The sequence below is a fragment of the Parambassis ranga genome, chromosome 5, assembly GCF_900634625.1.
Source record: "Parambassis ranga chromosome 5, fParRan2.1, whole genome shotgun sequence".
NCBI lineage: Eukaryota > Metazoa > Chordata > Actinopteri > Ambassidae > Parambassis > Parambassis ranga.
In genome coordinates, this window is record NC_041026.1 from 21,996,275 (window position 1) to 22,016,534 (window position 20,260).

Genomic DNA, 20,260 nt, shown 5'->3' on the forward strand with positions numbered 1-20,260 from the left:
TCCCCGCCCCAGCCAGCCGCCACCACCCTGGTGGCAGGGGCAGCCATCGTACACAGGGAAAGACAGGTCAGACATGGGGCCTGACTCACCTTGGAAACATTTTTTGCGGCTTTTGTATGATGGGTGATTAACTAAACCACCGAATGCACAGCCACTACAATGCCACACTAGCAAATGTGTTTTTCATAACCTTTTATAAATGTCATAAAGCATTCGGAGGTGCCTAGCTGATCATCTTTAAATTGCTTGTAAAGAATAGTGGTGAGGTTTTATCCACGTAGTGATGATCCAAATATGCACTTATGTCCCTACGACTCATTATTGTACAAGATTTATTGTGGTGCTGCTAATTCGCTTATCTGAATGGTACAAATAACACACCTCCCACTGGGGAAAAGTTTTGGAAGCAGAGAACTTAAAAAACACAAGTCCTTTCAGTGATCTCTAAAGTTTGAAGGCTATTATGAAGAATATAAATGGCTATGTTATGAAGATCTGTGCCCTCTAACGTGTATTTGATATTAAAATGGGACAGCCCAGTCAGTGTTATTGTCTGGCTGGAGAAAGCTGTGCAGGCATTCACTTACATGTAGTCTCCACTGTTTGTAGAACATCTTTACAGTAAGTGACCCTGTATGTTACTCTGTAGGTAAAAGATAATTGGTAAATGGTTCAGCATGCTGCACAGGGAAGAAACTGCTTCCAAGGGAGAGACATTTATTACCCCTCAGGCGGGTAATTGTGCCGTTCCTCTTTGTCTCCTCCCTTCATCTGTGTGATGGAGAGTTTAGGCTGTGTCGTTCATTCACCACTGATGACTTCATTCAAGGGCGACTTATCACCCACTCACAAATAACTGAACCATACCAGACAGTGTCCCGAGGCAAATGACTGCAGGTGGAATAGTCTCATATGAATTTGCTACCATTCTGCTTTTGATATTAAGGACTATTTCAACAAAAAGTTTGAAAAAACATTCTTTGATTTCTTTCTGTGTTTGTAATGTTCCAGCTTAACTATTTTGCTAATTCAGTATTGACAAGACAGGAAGCTGGAGTACTAGTAACTCCCTTCTAATAACACAACAAGAGGGCTCAGGTGTGTCTGATTAAAAAGCTCTTCATCATTTCAAAATCAGCATTAAACTGTTTGATTTAAATGGAAAACAAATCTTAATTGTTTTATCACATAGAAGATTACAATGGCGTCACTGCTAGAGAGCCAGATTAATTCACTGCGGGATGAGCACTGATTTGTTTTCAGAATTGTCTCAGCAAAATGATCTTTGTTTATCCATACCAGGACTTAAAGTCTTAGCGCTGGCTAAGATGCTTTAGAGAGGCAGGTGTCCTGTAAGTACTCTGTGCTGCTCCATCTGCATGTAAATACAGCAAGAGTCAACAGTAAATGAGGACACAAAAATGATGATATCATAACAGCCCCTAACATAACTAATGCAAAAGATGCAGAAAAAAAACATCCAATTAATTTCATTGTGTTTTTTTTAAATGTAGAAATGTCTCCTAAGTAATTCAAAATTCACCACAGAAGGCTTTGAAGCGCTAATACAGATCCAAGTAAGTAAACAAAACAGGCATAAAACTTCAAATGATTTTAGCACTTTTAGCCACAAAACCTAAACTAAAATACACCTACAGTCACATCTTTGGCCCAGCGATGTTGTCGAACAAGATTAGAAATAGCAATGCTTACATGTGGATGTTTAACAGGTATAGTGGTTCTAATGGATATTAAGATGCATCCTTTGTAAATGTCTATACAAACTTTGTAATCCATCCTTTAGACACTGAGCTGTTTTACTGAGGAAACTGAACCAACTAGGAACTAATCTAATAGTTTTGTGAAAGTTTTATCAAACCTATTATATTAGACTATACAAGAAGAAAAGTCAAGAGCTCCTTTGAGGCAACAGCATGAAGCCCCAGATGATTCTGTTGAACAAACCACCTAGGAAGTCTCTGGAGCGAGCAGGCACTTAAAACTATTCAACCTTAACCCGTCTGATAATTTCTCACTACTTTCAGCTTAGATCATAGACTGTTGTGGACATAGGGTAAATGAATTGCGAGATGCCTGACCACATGTCCTGTGAGGTCATGATCTCTCATTTAACTGAGACAAAACTTAGCAGCCTTCTATTCAGTCATCTCAAACAGTCTGGAAGTGGTGGGCAGCACTTTGCAACAACTGAATGTGCAATAAAAATACATTGGCTTTTGTTTCCTTTTCTTGCTGACTCGACTGATTCCTGTTTCTTCTGTGTTTTTTTAGGTTTTGTTGAGCTGAATCATATGTTGACTAATTGCTACAAACCACAGAGTGCTCAACACTCAACATCTGGACCGCTGAGGCTGCTTCAGAAACAGAGGAGAGAGAGAGAGAGAGAGAGAGAGAGCAATGACTGAGTCAAGGACACCTTCTTTTGGATGTACTAAAACTTTGGAACTCAGAGAGAATTTATACCAGCCTGGTTAGCCCCAGGACTTTTTTTTCTTCTGCACACATATACACACCTCTTTCCCCACAAACCCCTGCTTGAATGACAGCTACCTTTTTCTGGACCACAAAAAAACTTTTACTTGAACAATGAGGAAAAAAAGAAGTAAAAGAAACTATAACAACAACACCTACTTACAATGACCAACCCCACTGAACTGAAGGGAATATGGATGTCAAAAGTCCAACAAGAACAAAACAAACTTTTTAAAAAACTGAATAGTGGATTGCCGTAGGAGATCTTTCTGTAAGATGGTTTGAGTTTGGGACAATTCTTTTGAAGACCAATTTATAAGAAAAAAGAAGGGACAAATTCTCAGAGAGAGAACTAAAGTAGGGAATGTCATGTTTTCAGGACACAAATTGGCTTCGATTTGGGATGGCCATCTTTAGCTCGGAGTGCCTGTCCGTTTCCAGGGGATACCGTTGCCGAGGAGAGCCATAGCAACGGTCTCCAGGGAGTCTTATCTGTCATTCCTTAGTTGTTTTAGGGACCAAAAGACCAAACATTTTTATTGCTGAGGACTTGTAGCTCTAATATACTCGGACCACTGCGTCTCTTCCAGTCGGTGTTAACTGGTTGGGGAGTTGCACTTAAAAGAAGTGTACATTTCGGATATATACAACACATGTATATATACATATATATTGCTGATATGCTTTTTTGAATACAGGCAAAACTATTTCAGATGACCAAATGGGGTCTCTCACTTCGCTAGTTTACAATTACTCAAAATGTTTATTTTTTTCTCTTCTCATTTTGTCTTGGGAGGGATGGCGAGTGCATGGGAGGGGCTGCTCCGTATCACAGCCTTATCTTTTTTAACTTGACATCCTAACCTCATAGATAGAATAACATCAGAAACGTTTGAAATATATGAACTTGTTTATATTTGCAGTACATATATATGTATAACAAGCATTCAAGCAAATGTATTCATATATACAGTATATATGGATAAATAGATATTAATCACAAATATATGTATTTATATGCACATATTTTATATATGTGTGTCTGTATATAGAACGGCTACCGACTACGTTGAGCTGTAATTTTTTGTAGATTTTAGCTGGAGTTTGAAGCATTGCTCTGCTTGGGAAGACCCGAAAATCTGGCAGCTCCCAAAACTGCAGGCATTCCTATCTCTGATTACCTATATGCTGACACACAATATAATGCTAAAAAGATACGTGTGTGAGAACACACATATGGTGTAAATATTATCTGAAAATGCAAAAAGCCACATCTCAGTAGCAGGCTTTAAGAGAATCAGGCTAAATGGTTTTAGAGGAAAAGGACAATTATCTTCGACTCTATTCCAAACATATCTTTTGAGCTTACACAGACACACACACACACAAACTTCTCTTTGAAACTTGAACCAAAATGAAGACGTCTCACAACCCTTGCTCTCTTTTGCATTCAGTAAAGTGCATGTAGCGTATGGGCTGTCACCATGTCAAGGTGTGCCTTGTCACCTGCAGAATCTGCCATCAAGCACTGTGCTCTCAGAAAACGAAAAAAAAAAACACACACACACTACTGCAAGCAGCCAACGCGCTATTATGATGTCAAAACTACAGCGAGATCCATATCATCTCTCAGCTGCACAGAGAGCTATAGTGCATGTCAAATATAAAAAATCATTCAACCACTCTTGGTCCATCAAAAAAACAACACACACGTAACGCATTTAGAACTATTGTAGACTCATACGACTACACTTCAAAACAAAAGCGGGCATTAGGTAACCTGTTAGCACAGGTACTAACTATCCAAGCTGTGTGCAGGGCACCTGTGACTATGTTCCACTGGTTGGAGTAAAAAAGAACAGGTCAAGTTCAGGGTTGCAACTGGCACAACGAGGCTTGACAAGGGACCCGACTGAGCTTACTGAACAAGCATTAGGATTTTATCTGCTGTGAAGGTGATGCAATATTGATGAATATGTTAGAAGGCTGGCTTCCCATTGAACAGAACAGGGGTTTTATGTACCTTCTTACCCAGCAGTTAACATGTGGTTTTCTGTTGGTAATACTTGACATGAAGCATATCCTTTAGAAGATGTTATATTGCCTTATGTTTCTGGACCCTCACGCAATTAAATACAAACATAAAACTATAATGAAACTGTAAAGTAGAGCAATAAGTGTGAAAAGCCATTTACAACTGCTGTATCATCCAGACTGGTTTCATATTGCTTTAGCGTACAGTTTCTCATAAAAGTCTACAAAAATGGTCTGAACACCTACTATACACCTGCAAAAGGTCAACAGACTTGGATTTATTGGACCCTGCATTCAACACATATTGAGCTGATGGAGATTACTCAATGAATATTTATATATATGAATATTTATAAGGCTATATGACACTTTGGAAGACAATGCTTCCTGTTGGGTGCTGTTACTAGTTTTGCTATAAACTGCTCATTATGCCAGTTCCCCAGTGTCTCTGTCTAACCTTTTTAGCAGTTTGAATAATTTAACATTTACCTTCCAAATCCAGTGAGGCTATAAAAAAAAGACGGCACTACACTTCCCAGGATGCCTCTGTTTGTGAGTGTCACATAACAATCTCCTGACTGTGGCATAGAGTGCAAACCAGATGACCATCATGATCCGTTTTTGCTTTGACTGTATGTGCAGTGCGGTTAGTACAAAACCTCCTGCACATCCTCCTGAACTGTCCTCTGCTTAACAATAACATCTGAAGCTAAATGTCATATGTCTGGTATCCCTGATCACTTCACTGTGTGCCCTTTCAGACTGCCCCGCTGCTCTGAGAAAATTGAAAAAAAAAAGAACTGTGCTTTTCTTATACTTTGTTTGAGCGATCACTCATGTCTTTCACCCATGTTTTCATGTCGAGTGAAATCAGGCGAAGCAGAACAACCACAGGAACCAGAATGCCAAGCACCTCATCGTCATTTGCTCCAACTTTAAGCTGCAAGTTTACACAAAAAAACGTAAAACAAAGTATAGTGGTTCAAAAACAACAAGAAACAGAGCAGAAGTTTGAGTATAAATATATAAATAGATATATATATAAATATATACATAAACCGATGAATATACTGTAAATTGTTTCTTTTTTGCTCTGTTTTCCTCTGTACATAGGTTTGCATATTTTATAGGACTTTTACTTCTATCTACAAGGACTGGATAAAGTACTTTAAATACTTTAAAAAAATATATGAATGAAAACATGATAATGCTCATTAAAACCAGGTACAAAAAAATTGTCGCTAGGATACGGTACAAACTGTAGGACCTGACCAAGGCATTTATCCAGAATACAGTCAGGGAGAGCATTGACCTCAGTTAGAGCTTAGACACACATTGACCTATTTTATAAAAAAAATAAAAAAAATACTTTAATGGGTTCGAATCATTTATCTATTTGTTTAGATATTTATTTATAAGTCATGTCCGAGATGATATGCATGCTTTCATGGCATTATTTTTCTATGAGTTGGTACGTGACCAAATAGTTTTTATATGACATGCATGGGCCACTGCTGTGGTCCACAGATGATCATTGTTCCTGTCTGCAGGACCATGCCTTCAGCACTTCTTTGATGATGGAGAAAAATGCTCCTATAGACCAAGTGATGTCAAAAGACAGATTTTAATCATTTATTTATTTGTTTATTTATTTGTTTTTTATTATTTATTTGTTTGATTATTTATTTGTGCCGTTTGATCCAAGATCTGAGCTCTATTTTTGCCACTAATCTGTTTGCTTGTAAGTGCGACTTTGTCATCACATCTAAAAATTTACCAACCTCTTAAGAATGATTTGCATTTTCCTGTGGCTAAATCACTACTTCACAATAATGCAGTATAACACTGAAGCCTTATGTATATTTGTAATTATAAATCCATGCAGTTCTGTTCTAAAATGAAAATGCAAGCTTTGTTAAACAATTGTTAAAAATGCATAATTGGTAGATTTTTCTTTGACCATTAACTTTCATTATGAAACAAAAATAGTTAATTAAAAATGGTGAAACCTCATCTTAAACAAGCAGTTTAATCAGATTAAGTATTCGCAACATTTGAATATGCCTTGAGGTTTTTATAAGTTGCTGCTAATATGTCATAAACTAATGTCTGATGTATTGATAATTGAACATTCACAGCTGGCATAAAACTAATTCTGGTTTTCAGTTCCCACCTCCTATTTTGCAATCCTGCTTTGTATTGTTTGACAGAGCTCTGATCTTGTTCAACTGATGTGTTCTATCGGAACAAAATTCAATGAAAACTGCACTATTTCATCAAAACCAATTGAGTTCCTATCATTTTTGAGATGTTATCTGTGATTTTATTTCTAAAGCTCACTAGTATTGCTAGAATCACATTTTACTTCATGTGGTTTTCAAAGTATTCTGGAAATCTACTTCCCAATTTCAGCACATATGGAGGGTGGGGATATGAATGTTGCATATTAAGCTTTGCCAGGTTCCTGATGAGCTAAGCTTCTGATTGGGCAGTGCGCTTTAGGCTCCCGCCCCCATCTCTCCAGACTGCACCATTCTCTGGTCCCCTGGACTCTTCTTTTGTAATTTTAAATGAATGATGCGTCTCAGCTTAGCCCAATAATAAAGCACAGTCTAGAATAAAGTACCCTGTGTCATGTCATAATTACTGATAAATACAAGATGTTTTTTTTTTCCTGATAGTTTTGAAGGCAATGCCATCCACTGTTTCTTAAAGAAATCCTTAAAATGCTGTGTTAGGTGTGTTGGGACAAATATATTCCCTGAGAATCACTAAAATATTAATTTATACATATTTGATTTTTGTGAGATTTAGAATGGACAATTGTATTTCACAAGAAAGCAGTTTACTCTCAAGCACACAATTAACACAGCTAGGGTGCAGTGTTCAGTATTGATTACACAGTAGGAGAACCAATTCTGAATAAATATTTATTTACATTAAAATTAGAATTACAGCATAACAACTGTGCAATCTACAACATCCCACTAATTCTATTTTTAGAATATCAAGTCATTAAAAGTTAAAATGAAATATGTGTTGGAAAAAAAAAAGTTAGGACCGAAGTGGTGAATATCAAGTGACTGGACTCGTTTTCCTTTTGTCAGCAGATGAAGAAAATATCCTCCAGTATTTGGCTTTCTTCTGGGTCCTGCTGAGTACTCTGAGGAACAAGCCCGCTGGGGGTGAGCAGGGTTCGGCTCAATGATTTGGAAGCATTGAAGGCAGACTTGTGTTGTGATGTTTTGGGTCTTTGAGCTGGTGGCTTGCATTGCTCAGGTGCAGTGACAGGACTAAAGACATCCAATAACTCAGCCACAGAAAAGTCCAACCTGAAAAAAGTAAAAAGTTTTTTTGTTGTTTTGATTAAATTTTTGTTTTTTCCCCACATGCGACCTCAACTTGCTTCAAAAGGTTGAATTGGCACAGGCTACGTTTATAATATTGAACCCAGTAAAGCCCTGTGGAGAGCCCGTAAATGAGCATCCTCGCACTGTTTCATTGTAGCAGAGAAATGCCCACAAAGGCCGCCAGTTACACTACGTGCCCTCAAAGTTAAGCAGAGAAGGTGCAAGCTAAGGGACCAACACCAGACATGCAAAAGGCTAAAGTCTAGTTTGAGCTCAACGCTTACAAAAATATTTGTCGTTCACCTTTCAGTTGTTAACACAGACAATATGAAAGCAAAAATCTCTTCCAAGTGTTAACAAAAACCTTTCTAGCTGAAGTGCCTACTGAACCCTAACAAGCAGCGTTAACAAGTCAAAACCACTGGGGCGTCCCGACAGAAAAACACAGTTTCTTGCAGGTGTGAGGGGAAAAAGGGGGAGAGAACCCAGTGCTTTCTCCCCTGGAATAGAAATGAGGGAATGTGCAGTGAAATAAATAAACCAAAACGGGGGAGATTAAGCTAATAGAGATTCAATCCCTCAGTCTGGCTGGCTTGATAAATTATTCAGTGTATACACAGTCGAACGACGGCCATTCCAGATACAAAACATGAATTCTTTAAAGCACGGTCGACTGATGTTGCTAACATAATTCTCTGCTCGTTTAAAGCTGCATCGATTTGCATTGCGTGGCTTTGCACACACAGCTCTCCCAGGTAAGGGCGATCTTTGGGATGTACTTGTTGATATGCATGTGGGTGGTCAGCAGACAGACACACTGGCAGAACTTGCAATCAGGGTGCATTTGTACTCCTCCACACGTAACTGTTGGACCTTGATATGTCGTGTTTTCAAACAAACTGGAGGCAGCGCATATCAGTAGCTCAAAAGATTTAACATGATATATTTTGCTTTGGCACCAAGAACTAATGTATGCACATATTTGAGCTTGAAACAGAGAAACTGAATGAGGGTAAAGTCTACTGAGTGATGATAACTCATAAACAAAGACACTGCAACTTGAGTAAGTTACCCTGTCCTCCTGCCTGTCAACAACACAGGACAAAAAAGAGGAAGAGAATAAGAGCATGAATGTGCATTTCTGCATGCAAGAGAGAGAGACGAGAAATGAGGTGCTTTGTGGATAGAGAGGAGGGCTGAGAGAGTGTGGGGGAGGGACTCTGGCTTGGTTGCCTCACTCGAAATGTGAGAATTTGCATTTTTATTTGTTGATTTATTTAACGGACAGGGCTCTCAAACAGCCATCCATCAACAAACGACATGTTGGTAATGAATAATGCATCACTTACCGGCGGTCACAATCTATAACAAGGGTAGGGTGGGGGGTACAGTTTGGGCAGGAATGGGGGGGGGTTATGATAGTGGATGGGGTGAGGGAGGGCTGGTGGCACTGAGATTGCATGAGGGCTGGAGGAAAGAATGCAAATAGATTTTCAGAGGAGTATACACTGCAACAAAGAACTTCATTTCTTGACTCTAGTTTGCGTGAAGCAAAGCTGTGAATTGCCGCAAGATATTAATATTCCCCAAGGAAGTCCTGGAAAATCTATTTCACTGCTGCATGTATTCACGGAAAATGCACGGACAGCAGACACAGCAACACAAGTTTCTACCATTGTTGTGCCAGGTCATTTTGTAGTCGCTAACCCAATGTTAAAGTGCTGCAGTCACAACAACAATACAAACCCTTGGGCAATGTAACAGAGAAAGGAATCTGACAATCTGTCATTAATACGGAAAAAACATTAAAATAAGACCACACCGTGTCTCTTTTCTAGCTTCGTAAAGTAAAATAAAATTTCCACAAAACTTCCCAAGTACCTCCCTACTCCCTTAACTTTCATTGCTTATTTGGCTCTTCTCTTTCATTAAAGATAGCCATCTCACCCCAGCGCCCCTTTTCATTTGCAGTCCAAACAGTAAGATAAAAAACCTATAATGGCCACTGCGTATATCCCGCATGTCAATTTCCCAGCCAATCAATAGCAGGCGGGCAATGGCAGGAAGGATGGAGATGAGATGGGCGGGTGCGCTGGAACTGTCTCATTACTAACTAGTACAGGATTCATGAAAGGATTAAGAAGGTCATTTAATGTTAACCCCAGCTTGGTTTTGCAATTTGCACATCAAGATTGAATTAGTTAAGATTAGATGGGCACAAGGGGCATGTTGTTGCCAACTAAAAGAGAGGATTTAGGTAACAGTAGGTCAGATTTTTTTATTTACTAAAGTAGGCTAGGTTTCCCTGTTAATATATTGGTGTTATCTTTTGACTCCCAAATGTGTTTGAATTTGGGAAAAATGTATTTAATAGTGATTAGAACGCATCCTCTTAGCAAGTCAAGCAGGGCAAATGGACTTGTTAGAGTTCCTTGATGATGTTTTAACGTTTAAAGCTCTTAAATGAAATGGTATTGTATCCCCATACCACAATAAACAGCACCCTACTGCTAGCTACATCTAAGCAACTGTGATAAGGTATGCGCTAACCAACAAACCACATGTAGTTATGCGCTGAATATATACCAGCTGCAAAAAAGACATGTTTAATCTAAATCAATGGATTACCAAAGATTATAATTATCTAAAGAGATGTAAAAACATGTTGCAAGAAAACCACAAAAAGCATCTGAGAGGCAGACTTCCTCATTACTGCCAGTAAAAAAACACAGTGTGTAGCTGAGAGTCCAACAATTTTAATAGGCTTTGGAGGTGAAAATGGATGGTAATAAGATCTGATACTCAGGGTCCCCTGCTGGAATTAATGGGCATCTGCCAGAGCTAACAGTTCAACTTGGCCCACGCACTGCTGTGGTTAAGAGTTAATTATCAGAAGTTGCAAACTTTGATCTTTGGTTTTGGAGAACCATCCTTTAAAGGAAGGAGGGGGAACCTGTCTTACAGCTATTATATCTCCTGTCAATTACCATATTTACTAATAGAGGAAATCTGACATGATAGGAAAAAACATGAGTTCTTTAAAAAAAACAAAAAACCAACAAGTCTTTTTTGCATTTACAATTTCACATATATCCGCGCACACAGTTAATTAGCAACCTATGTAAGAAGTCATTTTAATTTGTAGGAAAATCTGGTTGTACTTTTTTTAATGTCCATCCTCTTCCTTCCTATTCCTTTCTCACCATTTCCACTGCCATCCATCTGGGCCTGCTCTAACTTTACTCGCTGCACATTTTTCACTTTATCCAATGCTCTCACCCTCAAACACACTTTTAACATCTCTCCCTCTCTCTGGCTTTCTCTGTCTCATTACTGTGGCAGAGAGAGAAAGGAGGGCAGCGTGTGCATCCAGAAGTCTGTTCAATTACACCTGCTGCAGGATCCCTGCTAGGCCGACTAATGGAACGCAGCATGTCTCCTGACAGGCTGGCCACAGCTCTAGCTAGCCCAGTAAAAAGCTTCATTTAGCTTCTCACAGCTCAAAAAGTTAGCTGGACTAGGAAAAGTCATCATTTAGCCACTAACACTGCATCAACTGCAAGCCTAAGGAAAGCTTCAAGATTCAAAGTTTATATTTGTATTTTATATGTGAGAACAGATGAAAACAGCAATTGCCTACACAGTTCACAGTAAACTAATGAAATACTGCAAATCCTTTCCCATATGTCCCAAGGAAAGCTGACTTCAGAATCTGCACATATTCATCCCTTTTATACTGCATCATTCAGTGCTTAACTGTGATGTATTTTATTGTTGTTTTTCTGAGAAGTAATTATACTGGATTATATAATTAAGCACATGAAGCTTATGAAGGACTACAAATCATTATGAAATGACAAAATTTAAGGATATTTTTTAAATGTTTGTTAAATGCATCACTGTTCAGTGCGGGCGAGTTACCTGGAGTCTGGGATGTCCTGGATCACAAGCAGTGAGGTGGGTTGACTCTGGCTTACAGCAGACTTTGCTTGAGCTGAGGCCTCGTCTCTTCTGGACTGTTCTAAAAGATTTGTTGTTAAAAAATAAAAGTTTTCCCAGAAGTATGAGTTGCAAGGCTCAGAGGTTTTAAAAACTAATTTTATAGACATATGAAAATAAATTGCAGTTCATATAAAGGTTTAGCAATGACATGACCTAAGATGCTGATATCATACCTGTATAAATACATGTTACTCTTAGTGGCTACACCAATGTAAAAACACTTACCACTGCCATTATCCAGAAGGGCAGTTACAGTTTGGGAGTGTTTTTCATGCAAACTCTGTCCTGCAGCCTCATACACACTGAAGATGACAGATACACAGTTATAATAATAACAACAGTTATAATAATAAATATTTGTTGTTGACTTGTTTGGGTTTTCTTTCATGACTCCTTCTGCCCTAAAAGATTCCCAGTTCAAGACTTACTGAAGCATCCCCAAAGCATTATACTGTCGCCACCGTGTTGGACTGTGGGAACAGTGTTACACCCCTCCATTCTTTCTCCAAACTAAGGCAACATCTCTGACGAAAGAGCTTGTTTTTGTTTCATCTAACCAAATGACATCACATCCAATATGTGTCATACTTAGTTAGTCTCCAGCTGTACTACTATACTAAGCCTTCTTTTTGTGAGTGAAAGAGTTTGCATTTATTTGACAACAGCAGTTGCAGGTGTTACTTGGCTTACCTGGAGGGTAACTTTTGGTGGGACAGACATTCTGGCTCTGTACTTCCATTTCTAGAGTGTGAGCTGCTGAACTCAGTTTGAGAAGCTTGTTGAAACCTGTTCAAAATATAGGGGGAGAAAAAAGAAAGGAGAGGCCCTATGTCAAATACTGAAAAAGTAACCACAAATGTAACCAGCAATATCACCAGGTGTGGTTCATTTCTATATAGCTACATAATCTACCTAGTGTAATCAAGACAGGACTGGCGTAGCTGCTGATTCTGTCTGTTGAGCCTCTCCTCCTGCTCAGCCAGCCGTGCTTGCAGCTTCTCTCTCTCCATTTCTAACTGCATCTTCTGCAGCAGCAGCTGGTGCCTCTTTTCCTCCCAGTCCTCATGACCCAGCAGTGGCCTGGTCAGAGCTGCTGTGGCCTCTGAGACCATGACATTCCCACTGTGAATACATGTTCCAATTTTTACCATTGTTATTGTTATTGTTTTCCCTGATACAAATCTGAATCTGATGGAAAAAAAATACACTCAGATCCTGCCTGTAAGAAGTACTTTCACACTCCTCTTCATTAAAGGGGTAATGGTGGCCATCTCCCAGGCAAGGGCCACAGTCACTTCTCCATTGCTGTGTTTCACAGCCAGTGTCATGGCATCTGTGGCATGACTTTGGCTTCCTGCATGGCCTTTTCTGACCCTGTTTGACTACCGCTTCAGTCAGACATGACTCACTGTCACAGGAAGGGTTTAGCAACATTTGTACTCCTCCCCTTATTCCATCACCACTCCTGTAAATATTAGGTTGTTGTGCTCCAGTAGCAGCAAGGCCGAGGTATGAGCCATCGAAGAGTGAGCCATTAGCTCTGCTTGTAGATGTCCTGCTGGGAGCTTCCTCGCTACTGAGCACCTGGACAGGGAACAAAGAGGACAATGAATGTATTTTGGCATTATGGGGAGTCTTTTTTCAGCCAAAAACATTTGACTGCACCATAAAACTTTAATTTAGAGCTGAGCCACAAACTGAAATTTACCAATACTAAATTAGGACTCACTTACCAACCTAATTTGCTCATGTTGCTGTGCGCAGTAAAAGCCCCATTTGCTTCCCAAATGTATTCCACTAAAGCTCACGTTTCACTTGCACTTTATGTGGGTTGCTGCAACCCAAAGCATCTTTTTTGGGTCTAGTTCCATTTTGTGCACATAACTACAACGATTGTGTATTGAACAGCTGTACCTGACTACATCCTATGTAGACACAGCTGCAGAACTCAAGCTGCTGCTGCACAATACTTTCACAACAACACTTCTATAGTTGGGTGTTAAGACAGGCTCAGGCTTTATAATAGCATGGATGTATTTCATCCATGCTATTTCATCATAAAAACTGTAAACTGGAAAGGGACATAAGTTTAAGAGGACAGTATTCAAATGAGCATAAATGCTATGTAAGACAAGGTCAGAAACATTACGAGATAAACATACGGAGGAAAGCTGATCTTATATTTGACTGGAGAAGAGACTGTGACTAATTTGCTGTGGGTCAGAGAGCAGGCAAATGCACATTATTCAGAGCCACAGTGGGACAACGAGGTTAGCCAAGTCATCTGTCCTTACACAGGCTGAAGCCAGAGAAGCATTTTCGCTTCTAAAGTGTCACCTTGAGAGAGTTTGCACTATGCTTTTGTCATATCAAACTAGTGACTGAAGTACACTATCATGCTAGTATGACTTTTATGGCACTTGGCCATGGGACAGTGCGCTGTAGCATGTTATTCTATAGGATTTTTTTTGTGCTTGAGTGCATGATGAATGGCAAATGGCAATTCTCTTAAGATGGCTGCTACATGAGTCTGAAAATGATTTTTAGTGTTCATTTTTACTCCATGTGCAAAGGTTACAACAACAGTAAATGCATGTACAACCCATCAAAAATCCATTCAATTCTTACCTTACTGCGTATCAGTGGCTGGCTGAGCTGGGCAATGGACTGGTTGAGCTTCGCCTGTTGCTGAGAGAGATATTGTTGGTAGAGCCCAAGCAGCTCCTGACACTCTTTGTATTGTTGCTGCAGGCCTGGTAGACCAAGGGTTAAGTAAAACGACTCAAGTGAGAGAAAAAAAAACACTTGATACCTTACAACTAATTGGGTGAGTGAGCCCTATACGCCTAATTATGCTGGTGGAATTTTAGGTGGTTCATTTTTTTACACAAAATACTTCTATACTACTAAAATATAACATCATTGTTCAGCTCTATCGAGGGTATATTTTGGTAAAGAAAAGGTTCTTCTGGGCAACTTCAAAGAAAACAAAACAGAAGCAGGATTTAGATTGACAATCGGAATTAAATCCTTGTTTCTGTAATCAATTACACATTGGACCAGAAAAGTAGAGAGAACAGCAAAGCTGAAAACAGAAAGAGAAGAGGCCAGCAAAATCAAAGTTGTTGTTGTGGCACAGAGTTTTCACCATCTGGATCGGGCCAAGCTGTGCTGAGTTGAGCTGGGCAGTGCCACGCCAGGCTATCTGCCAGACAGAGAGCTGGCAGCCACAAGAAAACTAATCTGGAGCGGGACTACTGCTGCGCCTCAGGAGCCCACTAATGACAGTGGCAGCACCACACCACAACAGCACATACAAAGATAATGAGCATGAGAACACTACACTCAGACACACATTCAACAATCAACCTGTCTGACTTTCTAGTACACACACAAAACCAGCAAGACATGAGAGCACAAACTCCCCACCTGCACTGTAAACAGCCCACACACAAACACTAAACCAAGCTGACCATAAAGTGTGTTCCTCCAGGCCATATCTTTTTATGATAGTGGCCGTGCTCCCCCAGCTGATGAGTTTCTCAGCATCCATTTGAAAAAAAGACCCCCATTTAAAGAGAAAATCAAAGTTCAAAGCAGAGTCTTATTGAAGGAATAGTTGGCGGAACACTCCATAAGAAAACACTTTGGCTGTTATAAGACTTCAATCAGGTAGTGGAAATGAAACAGAGGGAAAGAGAAGAGAGCGGGGACTACTTTGAATTGAGGACTAGACACCAGACAAATGCAATGCAGCAGCTTCTATAAACACTGGGAAAATGTGAGGAAACACTTTGATTGAACCCTCCGTCTAACTGAGGCTCCTCAGCTGCTGCATTGATGTCTGTGGAAGCTGTTCTATATTGAAAACTTAAGGACATCACAAGGACATCACATCATGTAAACCTGTGCTGGGAGGTCTATTTACACAGCATGAATAGGGGTCTTAAAGGGGAAATACTGAATATGCTTATACAGCTACACCTTACCTCCATCCAGTCAAAAACTGCATGCTGCTCATATTTCACCAATTTTTCATAAAATACATATTCCACATAATTTCTCTTGCCTAACTTAATACAGGCATATATACACCATCTTCACATAGAACAATATAATGTATAAAAGCTTTGGATAGTGTGGAGAGCACACACATTGCAATGTACACAAAGTCTTTCTGTGCTAACAACTAGGCTGCAGAACTATTGCATCCCAATGCATAAATGAAGCTAATGTGTGTTAATGTGTTGACAGAGTAACAGAGTCCCAGGACAGCAAGTGCTAGGTAATCTCAACCAAGTGGAGCACCGCTGATAAGATTCCACCTCTCAGCCGTTGCTACACTAAACACATTTCCTCCACAGCCTTGGACATCAGCCAATGGGGGCCAAGCAATCGGCAAGCCCCTGGTTTACATCAGAGCTGCAAAGTGCCAACAATGACTTACTCCTCCCCCCTGCTCCAAAAATACTCAGAATCAAGGGCTTGGGTTGAAGAGACTTCAGACGGGGCCTGTCAAAATGATTCACTTGCCTGTCAGGCCGAGGCTCAAATGAAATAATGAAATCCACTTCAAGGTGGAACAAATTTGCACAGGAGGGGGGAATATTTTAAAGCCTGCTTTTGCACACTGTGCCAAACAGATTGAGCCTGAGCAGGAATCTGAGAGGAACGGGGGCGGAGACTGATGTGTGAATGTGTGTGTGAGTCTATGAATGTGTGTAAGGAAGAAACAGAGAGGAATTAATAGAAGAAGACGGTTTACATAACTGCTTCGATACTACTGAATTTAGAGAAGAGACTTGAGTGAAAGTCCCACAATAAATAAATAATTCCACACATCAGCTGGTAATCATTCTGAAAATGATTTTGAATTTTCTCATCAAAAAATTCTTTATGATGGGTTGATTACATCTTGAAAGAAGATGAGATCAACGCCCGGAATGTTGAGCATAATCTGACCAAGAAAACAATAGTCCCAATAAATTACATGACCATGAGAAATACAAAAAGTGCAAGCTGCAAGCTTCTAACCAAGATCCAGGGCTGTCAAATATGAAACACCAGATTGATAAAGCTGCTATTGATTTAAAATGAAATTAACATACCGTATATTTCAGTCTCAGTTTAGTTACATAGCAGCTGTTCTTAACAGACCACAAAAATACCATAGCAGACCAATATTAATCACAACATTACAATATCGGCAATCACAACATTTATGCCATTAAAATATATGAAATTCTGGACATACTCTTTACTATACTGTCTCCTAAGCATCCAAAACAGGCTTCTCTTAATGCTAAGGTAAACACAAAAACACACTTCTCCCTTTATAACTGCCATATATCCAAAATGTGAAGGGTAAAAAGGGATTTTGCTCTGGCATTCTCCATCACAACATTAGCATTTATTAGTGGCATGTAACAGTACTGCTATTCCCTGCTGCTCTCTCTCTCTGCAGGACTCCTTCCAATTGTTTCAACTCAATAAATGGCATTAGCTGTAGCACCTGCTGTGCCTTGTTCTCGATACAGCAAGCAGAACAGTACGCCATGTTAGTAACGCCACCTTGACTTTTGTCCATGCCAACATGCCTTGAAGTACAAAAAGCATCCTTCCTATCTCAAACACAAATTCAATCCTGTGTCAGTTCCAAATGTCAGCTGAACATCCCAAATATCAAGGGTACTTTTTCCTCTCATCCTAGGTGGCTTGGGGCTAAGGTATAGCTCCACATTCTTTATACCCCTGACAACCCTGAATCTTGATAAATAAGATAAGCTTAGGCGTAATGGAATTAGACTTGACAAGACTCTCATTCAGTGTGTTTGCCTTTGGTGTCTCCTTAACCTTTCGGAGGAGTGTCGAAACCTTCTGCCTGAGAAGAGCCTTCATGACTCTTATACACACTTTAAAAGACTATGTTATCCCCCCTGAGGTGCTTGGATCAGAACACGTTTTCCTCTCAAATACCTTTTTAATAGAGTTTAGAAGTTTGGTGTAAATGCCAAGTCTCCAAGCCAAAGTGCCTTTAATTGAGTTGTGCTTTCCTAATTTTCCCTGCCGCCGTTGCCAATCGTGCAATTTACCAGCCGGGTCAATTACTCTTCATATTTTGCAGTGTTTTTAACCTAAATTGACTGCTGGCCACGTTCCAGTCTGACCTGAGCGGAATTGTTAGAAAGAAAGTGAGTGGGTTGTAATGTTATAACTTAAGCACTAACCTGACTGTAGACAATCAGGAATCAGCTGGTGATCCATCTGATCTTATTTTCTAAACAGGAGGCACTGGGAGATATTCTCTAGTCAACATTCAGGGAGGAAGATGAAAAACATGTAGTAAAAGCAAACGCTGCAGTCAACTCAGTAAATATCAAAATTCATCTTTGGATGATAAGATGATTTAGATGGTTTGGGCCATGGCTACAACCATGAAATTGATTCTGTACACAACAGTGGATAAGCTACACGCACTTGCAAAAGACAACTGTAGCAAACATCAAATAATTTAAATGCATCCGTCCTATTTCTCTGCCTTATGTATCAGATTGAAGACTCTTGCCCAAAAGCATCAAGTAGCCTTACATAAGACAACACTGCCCCCTGCAGACTTTCTTTTAGAATAGCATATACAACAACAGAAATATTTAAACTGTGACTTCTTTATGTACTATAAAACACTGAATGGAAAGAGACCGCCATGAAATACAAAGTGGTTTTCATTCCAGTTAGGACTGCAATAAGAGACAGTAATATGCTACACTGTTAAATGAAATCAGTCAATGTAACCCAGATGAGATAATCTGAACTAATTTGCTTCAATGTTTAACCAACACCAAATTAAACCAGTCTCTCCCTTGGACAAAGAGGGATCAAAATACTGAAGTGTATTCTTTTTATAAAAAAAAAAGATACTCTCTCTTTCCTCAGCAATGACCAGGTTCTGTTGCTCCAGATGTTGGATTTTGCGCTCAAAATTTCCCTGTTCATCTTTCAGACGCTGCACCGACTGCTCTTTTTCTTCACTCACTCTGCAGACAAGCAGATAAGCATATTATCCACTGCAACAGTAGCAACCCATAAGATACAAGAGTTCACAATTACATTTTTTATTCAGTGTTAGTTTAACTGCACTGAGACTACAATAATAATAACAGTAACTCTATCCCAGAATTCAGTGTCATATCCTGATGCCTACCTAGCTAGTTCTTCTATGAGATTTGCAATTCGACGCTTATCTTCAGGACACAGGTCCTTCAAACAGACCTCGCTCTTAGCCTTGCTGGCATCAAAGGTAACCTGTGTGAGGAACAATTGACAATATAGGACTAATTAAGGGTGAAATGCTGTCACATTTAAGATGCTGTATGCCACCAACCATATTTCAATTATGAAGGAAAAGAAAATAAAAAAAACAGATAACCTGATTTACTTGTGTTAATGGCAGAGAGGTCCCAGAGGGTGGAGAAAGGCTGTCCTCTGTTGGCACTGACACTTTTCCCTTAGTATAAGCGTGAGAGTGACCACTTCCAAAGTGACCCTGATTTTTGTCTCCTGTCAGTTGTGTAGTCTGAGTTTTGCCGGCAGAAGCACGTCTTATGCCTCTTTTATTGGATGTACTGGTGCTGCCTGGACCCAGACTGAAAGGAGTTTGAGTCTTGGCTTCTCTGTCCACTCCTGAAGAAGAAGCCACGGAAAGACGCGATTAGACATAATATACGAGCTGGTGTAAAAAAAAAAAAAACTTTCTATACAGCGTTCAGAAGTTGTCAAAGACTCACCTGGAACAAACACCACGGGCTGTTCCTCGTCTGACACTATGAGGAAAAAGCACGTAGATTAGCCTTCAGACCCATAATTGTGACACGTCAACTTCCAAACAATACTTATTCTGACACAAAGCCACATTATGCTATGCTAGCATGAAACCAAACAGCTAACATTTAACACAAATGGTATTTGTATTGTTTATCTTAACCGCATAAGGAAACAGTCAAGGATGATATTATTAGGAAACATCAATACTGCTGTTCCGTTATCTAACGTAAACTAAAATATGTGATAAATAAATCTGTAACTTTACAAATTGCTGACAAACAGTATCACTTCGTCATGTAACAACTTTCTATGGACACAGAAGTAGCACCTGTTCGACACTTTCGAAAGTTTTTACATCATTCGATAGACTTTGTGCAAACATAAGCTGCTCTGTGTTCAACCACTGTAGGTAAGTAAAGTAGGTATACCTCCATTCATCCAAAATATCCCCAAATTCCCACTTCTTTTTGCTGCTGCCGCCGCCATGTTGAATCAACCGCCACCACTCCCAGGGAGCCAAGCGTTGCCAAGGAATCGTAGTCCCGCCTTTGTCTCACAGC

General features: G+C 39.7%; 1 protein-coding gene across 4 annotated transcripts; it reads right to left on the reverse strand.

Annotated features, from left to right (window-relative positions):
- Positions 1-7,518: 7,518 nt before the first annotated feature.
- On the reverse strand, positions 7,519-20,223 carry kiaa1328 (KIAA1328 ortholog). 4 transcript variants are annotated; one of them, XM_028407137.1, is made up of 12 exons: positions 20,129-20,223; positions 19,664-19,699; positions 19,315-19,559; positions 19,081-19,181; positions 18,798-18,913; positions 14,508-14,632; positions 13,099-13,463; positions 12,792-13,001; positions 12,570-12,665; positions 12,105-12,181; positions 11,799-11,907; positions 7,519-7,859 (listed from the first exon to the last, which is right to left on the reverse strand). In XM_028407137.1, exons 1-12 carry the CDS (start codon positions 20,184-20,186, stop codon positions 7,631-7,633), a joined length of 1,767 nt encoding a protein of 588 aa, XP_028262938.1. In that variant the 5' UTR covers positions 20,187-20,223; the 3' UTR covers positions 7,519-7,630. The 4 variants fall into 4 exon arrangements, with proteins under 4 accessions (XP_028262938.1, XP_028262937.1, XP_028262936.1 ...); XM_028407136.1 differs by having other exon boundaries at positions 11,799-11,898; positions 19,306-19,559; XM_028407135.1 differs by having other exon boundaries at positions 19,306-19,559.
- Positions 20,224-20,260: the final 37 nt, after the last annotated feature.